We start from the raw sequence: 9,636 nt of genomic DNA, 5'->3' as shown, positions 1-9,636 counted from the left end.
GTGTACCTTTCTCTGCAAATACTGCCAATCCTGGACTATTTGGCCTTGATGGCAAGAACTGTCTTTTTTCCTGTGACTTTTGGCCATTTTACTCATCTATGTCATTCTGTCTGCTGAAAAGACACTTTTCCTAGCACGAATATGGACTACACTGGCTCTGACAACCCTCTTTCTCTTTTGATTTAGATGAAGGATCTAGCAGCCAAAGCAATCACTCAAAGTTCAAATCTTATCATTTTTGCTTTTTTCCTTTTGGCCTTGGTTTTGTAAATCAGTTTTGAAAATATCATCCCATGGTTCATGTCAGGGTTAATTTATAACTAAGAGTGTTCTAGTTTTGCAATAGAGGGCATGTTATAAAGATGGAAAGGTGTTTCTTTCAGAGAGGTGCAAGTGACTTCTTGAGAATGTGCTGTAAGTACTTATTTTCTCTTTGGGAAATTTAAACATCTCTGTCAGAAGCCAGAGTCCCAAATAACTGTGAGCTCCAAGTTCCTAGGTCCAGAGGCCAAGCTCTAAGTATGGTCATCTGATAACTGACCTTCTAATCAGCCTTGGTCTTTTACAGAAAGAGGACCCTTGTGACAATATTGAGATTGGTTAGAATAGTTTAAGGAGGAAGGGGTGGAGGAAATAGCAGACAGTGTGGTCTGATAGGAGTTGACACAGTGGTTCTGGCCATGAACTGAGGCAATGGAAACAGAGGAATGGACAGAAAGCAGAAGTTGTGAGACATATTCAGGCAGTGTTCACAGGGCATCATGATTCATTAGAAGTGGGGAATGAGAATGAAGGAAACTCTCAGGATGAATCCCAGGTTTCAGGCATGGAGTTCTCCACAAAGAGTGATGAAATAGACTGTGATGGATACAAGATGAAGGAATGCACTCGAAGGTTAGGGAAATGATATGTTTATATTTTGAAACTTTGAATTTTCCCATTTGAGACCAGGGCATGAGTGGATCATCCTGGTGGATGTGTCCAGTATGCAGCTGGGTAGATGTTTAAGAATTCAGGAGAACAATGTGGACTAGAGAGAAAGTGGTTTGTGAGGTAACATTTAAGTTCCTAGTATGAAATCATTCAGGAAGAAGAGGAAAGTTTGAGAAAGGAGCCCTGTCTTGACTCCAGGGATCTCTTCATTAGCCACTTATCCATTGTCATTGGTTAGTCCACAGCTGATTCCCTTGTGCACTTTCCTTGTACTCTTCCAGGTTCAGAGAAGCATATGCTATAGCATTCTGGTCCCCCTCTAATAATTAGAAAATAACATGAGTGTGAGAATAATAGTGTAAATAGGTCTTAAAAATTATAAATGACTCTTTAGATGAATCTGATGGTAAAAGAGATCTAAAACACAGAAAGCTGTACTTTTATTTTCTTGTTGTTTGAAAATACTACTGTGGCTTCCATGTATTTAATAAATGCATAAATTTTTGCTCATGACTTTATACATGGCTCCATAAATCACTACTGTTTTATTCTAACTAATCATATGCCATATAAATTCCTCTTATATTTTTCTCTTAGCTATGGAAATTATAGGTGTTCTATCATCTCATTTCACAGATGTTAGCTTAAGAATATGCTAAATTAAACACACCAACACAAGTCAAAATACTAAACTATAATAACATAAGAAGAAGGAGTGCTAGTTCTACCTAGGAATTCTTTCCCCTCCATAAGGCTACTCTAGTTTAAACAAAAAGTAATTTGATTTCAATCAATTTAATATACTCACAGTATTTTCATATGTTGCTCTTACACTTAATGAGAGTACATGGCATTATTTTTGTGGCCCTAACAAGACATTTCTCCTAGTAACTGCCCCAAATAGATATGTAATAAGCTTTATTTAAAAAAGATGTTTCAGTTGTAGTTGGACACAATACCTTTAATTAAGTAATTATTTAATTTTTATGTGGTGCTGAGTATTGAACCCAGTGCCTCGCAGTGCTAGGTGAGTGCTCTACTGCTGAGCCACAACCCTAGCTCCTGTCATAAGCTTTTTTTTTTTAAAAAATTGTATTTATAGAGGGGCAGAATGTCTCTCTATTTTATTTGTTTATTTTTATGTGGTGCTAAGTATCAAACCCAGTGCCCCACACATGCTAGGCAAGTGTTCCACCACTGAGCCCCATCCCCAGCCCCTGTCATAAGCTTTTTAGAGGAGAGAAATAACCACCCATTCCTTGGTGAACACACCATCAAATATTTGCTATTGTTTTATTGATCAAGATGGATGATTTTTATGTCTCTGGATCAGAGAGTGTTTAATCCAGCTAAGCTTCCCCAATGGTTCTCTCAATTCATCTTTTATAGATTATCTTCCTTCCAGAATGTCATTGTTCTTCTATCTGATTCTGTTGATACTTGGGCTTCATGCTACAATCCATTGTACACCACCTAACATCTCTGAAGGCAAAGTCACTACCTGCCATTTGCCCCAACAAAATGCCACTCTCTATAAGATGTCATCCATCAATGCTGACTTTGCATTCAACCTGTACCGGAGGCTCACTGTGGAGATCCCAGAACGGAACATCTTCTTTTCCCCTGTGAGCATTGCTGCAGCTTTGGCCATGCTTTCCTTTGCAGCTGGCTCCAGTACCCAAACTCAGATCCTGGAGGTCTTAGGGTACAACATCACAGACACTCCAGTGGCAGAGATACAGCAGGGCTTCCAACACCTGATTTGTTCACTGAATTTTCCAAAGAAGGAACTGGAATTGCAGATGGGAAATGCCCTCTTCATTGGGAAGCATCTGAAACCACTGGGAAAGTTCTTGGATGATGTCAAGACCCTCTATGAGACTGAAGTCTTTTCTACTGACTTCTCCAATGTTTCTGCAGCCCAACAGGAGATAAACTGTCATGTGCAGAAGCAAACCAAAGGGAAAATTGTGAACCTAATCCAAGACCTCAAGCTGAACACCATCATGGTCCTGGTGAATTATATTTATTTTAGAGGTAAGGCTCTAGTATGTCACTTTCAAGTCTACTGTTCAGATACTTTGGTGGAGCGCTGGGGGGAGCTCATGGTCTCTTATTACTGGCATCAGTAGGTGTCCCTCACACCACAATGATCTGCTCCACTGGACATAGCTGTGCATAGTATTGGATCATCCAGGAAGGACACAGCTCTGTGAATGAGCCCAGGAAATTTCTAGGGAGAGCGCCCTTTCAGAGAGGTGGGTGACAATGGTATGAACATCCTGCTCATATTTGGCTAAAAAAATGGTGTTTTCAAAATATTTGCTGAAGTGGGACCAGCCTGTTCTTGGCAAGTAAACAGATTTATATGTAAATTCTACTGTGACCCTCACTTGTAATGCATATTTGGACAAATTACATAAATACTTTTATCATGTATCATGTACTCTCTATGTACCAAACACTATGCTACATATGATTTACATATATTGTCTTATCCAATCCTCATTTTCATCTAATCCAAGTTCATACAGTTAATAAGTTTCAAAGCTGGTGTTCCCAACCAAGTCTTTCTAACTGTAAAGCTGTTCCATGTAACAAGAAATCATTGTGCCAAATAATTTCATATAATTCTATAGTATATGTCAGCCAGGTTGGTGGAGAAGTGAAAAATTATTTGCCATAAACCACACACATATAGGTGGTTAAAGTAGCAGAATGGATTTTTTGTCTCATTTCACCCTGTATGTTGGATGTCCTTATACCTTTTATGGAAGAGAAAATTGTCGCTCTGGTGGGCTCTGTTTAAGTATATTGGTTTTGAACACAAACAATGCCATTTGCTAGCTGGGTGACCATGTCAAGTGACTTTGTTTCTCTGATCCTAAGCTGCTCATTGTAAAACTGGCTGACAGTTGGTACCTACCTCTTGGTAGTCTTAATTACTAGATGAGATGGCAAATGGAAGCACTCTCATTGGTATTAATACTGGCTTAAAAGAAACACCTCTCTTTTCTCTGTATTTTAAGCCCAGTGGGCAAATCCTTTTCATCCATCTAAGACAGAAGAGAGCTCCAGTTTCTTAGTGGACAAGACCACCACAGTGCAAGTGCCCATGATGCACCAGACAGAACAATACTATCACCTGGTAGATATGGAATTGAACTGCACAGTACTGCAAATGGACTACAGCAAGAATGCACTTGCACTCTTTGTTTTTCCAAAAGAGGGACAGATGGAGCAGGTAGAAGCAACCATGTCATCAAAAATACTGAAAAAATGGAACCGCTTACTGCAGAAGGGGTAAATGATATAGAGAATATGAGGGGTAAAAGGTGGGCATAATGGTGCAGGTAAGACAAAGTTCAACAGAAACCCAGAAGCTGGAGAATGACCCTGAGCCAGTTATGTGATTATCATTAGAGTATGCCAAATAAAACCATGTGCCAGGCCTGCTGATGGACACTTTACTCACTTCATTTGACCTAAGCACTTTGTCAAACCTGTAAGGAGGTAGTATTATTGATATCTTTCAAATTAGAAAGAAAGGCCTAGAAAGATAAAATGAACTCTCCAAAGTCAACCAGCTAATAAATTGTTGACCTCCTTAACACCAACTAGAGCTTTGGGGATGAGTAGGATTTCAAAGTTGAGTTGGTTGGGCAGTCATTCTGGGCTGGGAGTACAAGATGGTAAACTATTATATTCCTAGATGATATCCTTTGACCTTTGTGCCACTGGCTCCTTAACCTTGGCCAACACCACCAAGATGTATCCTTTTTATAATAGAGGAGTTACAGCCCAAAGTTATAGCCCAACATTGGCTAAACCAGAGTGCATTCCTTCCACATAACTTATGTGTTTTTCATATCATGTATTCATCTACATAGCAGTGGTTATCAATATTTAAGGGAGGATCAGAGTCTAATAAAATACCGTCATGAAAGATATAGAGAAGGAGAGAATCACGATTGGTGTAGTGATTGAAGTATCTCTCCTTCTTCAATCCCCACAGGTGGATTGACTTGTTTGTTCCAAAGTTTTCCATTTCTGCCACATATGATCTTGGAACCATGCTTATGAAAATGGGCCTCAAGGATGCCTTTGCTGAAAATGCTGATTTTCTTGGACTCACAGAGGACAACGGTTTGAAACTTTCCTATGTAAGTTGGTAGATTAAGAGACCTTGAATTTATGAGTTGGAAGAGCCATTGAGAGTCAATTAATTCACCCCTTTCATTGTATCACTGAAAAGAATCTGTTATCTATGGGTGTGACTCCTTCTAGGCCACAATTACATCAGATTTATTCCCATTACAACAAATAAGTCACTCCAACAGCTCCTTCCATCTCTTACCTAAAATGACACTAATGGAAAACCTTAAGAATCAGAAGTGACTCTGGTGAGATACAGTTCTGAAGACGGATCAGGTGCTTAACAGGTGACTCTTGGAGGCAGAAGGCCATGGAGAATAGGCCTAACAACTAGCCCTAAAATGCCAGAGATTCTTTAACTGCACTTAGCTAAGTAACCTTTATATTCAAGCAGCATCAACATAATATAAAAAATGGGTAGTCCCAAATATCCTTTTTTCTCACTACCTCCAAACCTTCCCAAAGACTGTTGCTATAATTTCAGGGGACCAATAATGTTTGTTCTCCTCACCACAGGCTGCCCACAAGGCTGTGCTGCACCTTGGTGAAGAGGGGACTGAAGATGTAGAGGTCCCTGAAGTTGGATTCCTGGATCAGCATGAAATAACTCTTCACCCTATTATCCAATTTAATAGGACCTTTCTGCTGATGATTTTGGAGAAAAGCACTAGAAGTGTTCTGTTTCTAGGGAAAGTTGTGGACCCAACAGAAGTATGATTTGGGCAATTGCATGTTCATATTATAATGGCAAATAAATAAATATAATGGTAAATAAATAAATAAAATATCCTGATGTGATGTGATTGATGTGGGCTTGAACTTGCCTTCTTTTACAAAGGGGTGAATATTGGACCTGGTACAACTGCCTGTGAAAGATTAATCCTGCGACTAAAGATTCAGAAAGTCAATGGCTGATTTATTATTATTTGTAACAAAAGAAGGTTCTATGTTAATATATTCTTCAGAATCCCTTCCCCCAATTATTTAGCCCCAGAAAATTTGACTGGAATGACAGATGCCTTTGCCATTGAAATAGTTGAAATGCAGGTCAGGTCCTCATATTCCAGTATTCCAATAAAATCAATGGATATAAAAATGCCAGGTAGTGGCTTATATGTAAATTTCTCAACTTCCTTCCTTCTACCCTTTAAGAATGCTTCTCTGTGTTCTTGTCAGAACTGCCATTGGTAGGTTGAATGAAACTTTTCCCACTATACTACTGAGAAACAGAGCTTACTGCTTTGTGACCTAGTAAGCATGGAACAATAGAGCAAGAGAGAAATAAATTCCCCTGAACAACCTTACCTTCCCCCAAATGTTCTCATCTTGCTAAGTTTTAAGCTGCCAATGGAGAAGGAGTCATTCACTCATATCTTATAGCCACTCATTCTCAGTGTTCTAATCAGACAGACAGACTCTTTTTCAAATATTGCACTCCTGTCACACTCCATCAAGTAGGAATATCCTCGTTACCCTCTCTTTTGGTCTCTATCTTCAATGAAGTTTTATAGTTTTTGAATCCTCAGAGTTTTTCTGCCCATGCATAACAACTCACCTCACTATCCAAAGTAGATTTAATTTCAGATAATATGTATTCAAATTCCTGAATTAGAATTTGGCATACACAAATAGCACAGTGAGGATTAATTCCATAGTTAATTCTAGTCCCAAGGTAAAAATCTTTCAGCAATAGGGAAATAGCAACAAATGCATAAGTGCTATTTTAGATGTTGCACTTCCAGATTAAAATAAATATATGTTTACAAAAATGTGCATATTTGTAAATATACACATTTTGTAAATATATGGGTTTCAAATTTTTTCTTATTAGACACACTTTTTTGTAGGTTTTCTCATTTCTGATATAGTTCACACTTTGGTCTTATGGATATGAAATTGGAAGCCCAGAAAAGGATAGCAATTCCTAGTACAGAAAGTTAACTATTAAAATGGAGTCTGGTTTCAATGAAATTACATTACAATCCTACTTCTGCTACTTACACTATTTTGTAATCTTGAGCAAGGTAGCTAAATCCTGTACCTTATTTTTCCAATCTATAAATGGAAATACTAATAATATTTATGTCATCACTGTATACCAAAAACTATGAGATGCAGCAAAAATGCTGACATTGAAATACATAGTGATAAATACTTACATTAAATGGAAGAAAGATCTGAAAAGAACCCTAACTTTATATCTCAAGGATCTAATAAAAAAAATTTATGTCTAAATTTAGTGTAAGAGAAAAAATAATGTTAGAGCAGAAATAAAACAGAATATAAAAACAGAAAAAAAACAATAAATTAAAATTGGTTTTTGAAAAGATGGCAAATCTGTAGGTATTCTAAAAAATAGAAGACTCAAAATCAGAAATAAAACAGGAGATAATACAACTAATGACACAAAGTGGATCAGAAGGTAGGCCTGGGTCCCCTCCTCCACCAGTGGGGCAGACACCCACCAGAGCCCAGCTTCCAGCACAGGACTGCCTCTTCTGACCAGCAGACTACCGAGGGAGCCCAGGGCCAGCCCAGATCCATCTATACCAGCCCACACAGGACCCAGGCTCACAGTAGGCCTAGGTCCACTCTTCAACCAGCAGCACCAGCCAGACCCCAACTTCCAGCACAGGACCGCCTCTTCTGACCAGCAGACTAACAGGGAGCCCAGGTCTGTCTGACCCAGATCTGTCCACACCAACTTGTGCAGGACCCAGGCCCAGGGTATGTCTGAGTTTGCCCCCCCCCCGTACCCCACCTGGGACCCTAAGCCTAACCCACATCCATCTTGGGACACTGCAGTCATTGCCATAGCCTTATCCATGCAGTAGCCCCTAACTTTTTGACAACAGACAGGGCCCTGAAACAGCTGCATCTTAGGCAGGCATCCCAAAGGGAGTATGAGGCCCACACTTTTAGCCCCATCTCTGTAAAACATTGCTTCCATTTTGGGGCACCTTAACTATTATCTCGAGTTACCTCGGCTATTGCTGCCACCACCTTTAGATGCAGTAGCATACATTGATGGATACTAATAGGGTCTGGAAGCCCAACATCAAGGTGAGGTACAGACAATCTACAGGAGTACTACAAGAATATAGGGAGTAAACTGTAGTATCTCAGATCCACACTGCAAGAAAGGAAGACACATAGACAACATGAAAAAACAAGAGAGGAAAGTGCCCCAAACAAACCAGGATACTATAATAACAGAACCCATGGACAGCAAAGTTGATGAAATGTCAGAGAAGGAGTTCAGAAGATTCATAATTAAAATGATCTGTTAATTAGAGAATGGCCTAAATGAACAAATACAGGCAAAAATTGATAACTGCAACAAAGAGATAAAAGAGCAAATACAGGTAGCAGAAGATTACTTTAAGACGGAGACAGAGACTCTGAAAAAAAAAAACAGTCAGAAATCCTTAAAATGAAGGATACAATAAATCAAATAAAAAACTCAATAGAAAGCATAACCAACAGACGAGATCACTTAGAAAAAAGAACGTCAGATAATGAAGAAAAAGTATACAATCTGGAAAATAAAGTTGATCATACAGTGAAGATAGTAAGAAACCATGAACAGAACATCCAAAAATTATGGGATAGCATCAAATGACCAAATCTAAGAGTTATTGGGATAGAGGAAGGCACAGAGTTTCAAACCAAAGGAATGCACATTCTCTTCATTGAGATAATACCAGAAAATTCACCAAGCATAAAGAACGAATTGGAAAACCAAATACAAGAGGCTCACAGGATGCCCAATGTACAAAATTACAGCAGATCTACACCAAGGCACATTATAATGAAAATGCCAAGCATACAGAATAAGGATAGAATCTTAAAGGCTGCAAGAGAGATGAGTCAGATCATATATAGGGGGAGACCAAATCAAATCTCAGCAGATTTTTCAACCTAGAACCTCAAAGCCAGGAGATAATGGAACAACATATACCAAGCTCTGAAAGAAAATGGATGTCAACCAAGAAGCTTTAGATTGATGATGATATAAAAACCTTCCATGATAATTAAAAGTTAAAAGAATTTACAACTAGAAAGCCAGCACTATAGAACATCCTCAGCAAAATATTCCAAGAAGAGGAAATGAAAAACAATGATGAAAATCACCAGAGGGAGGTATTACACTAAAGGAAAATCTAATCAGAGGAGAAACCAAGTCACATTAAATACCAAAATAAACAAAAATGCCTGGGAATACAAATCATGTCTCAATAATAACCTTGAATATTAATGGCCTAAACTCACCAGTCAAAAGACATAGACTAGCAGGTTGGATTAAAAAAAGACCTAACAATATGCTGCCTCCAAGAGACTCATAGGAAAAGACATACACAGACTGAAGGTGAAGGGTTAGGAAAAATCATACCACTCACATGGACTGCAGAAGCAAGCAGGGGTTTCCATACTCATATCAAATAAAGTAGACTTCAAGCTAAATTCAAATGAAAAGGATAAAGAAGGACACTTCATACTGCTCAAGGGAAGCATACACCAACAAGACTTAACAAACGTAAATATATA

General features: G+C 38.6%; 1 protein-coding gene across 1 annotated transcript; it reads left to right on the top strand.

Annotated features, from left to right (window-relative positions):
• Positions 1–324: 324 nt before the first annotated feature.
• On the top strand, positions 325–5,895 carry Serpina7 (serpin family A member 7). Its single transcript, XM_046420892.1, has 5 exons — positions 325–414; positions 2,323–2,970; positions 3,963–4,236; positions 4,949–5,096; positions 5,605–5,895. The coding sequence occupies exons 1-5, from the start codon at positions 363–365 to the stop codon at positions 5,803–5,805; spliced, it is 1,323 nt and encodes a 440-aa protein (XP_046276848.1). The 5' UTR covers positions 325–362; the 3' UTR covers positions 5,806–5,895.
• Positions 5,896–9,636: the final 3,741 nt, after the last annotated feature.

This window comes from Marmota monax, unplaced genomic scaffold (genome assembly GCF_021218885.2).
Source record: "Marmota monax isolate L192 unplaced genomic scaffold, Marmota_monax_Labrador192_F-V1.1 WCK01_AAM20220418_F8-fsc00050, whole genome shotgun sequence".
Taxonomy (NCBI): Eukaryota; Metazoa; Chordata; class Mammalia; order Rodentia; family Sciuridae; genus Marmota; species Marmota monax.
This window is presented reverse-complemented; position numbering and strand designations above follow the sequence as displayed.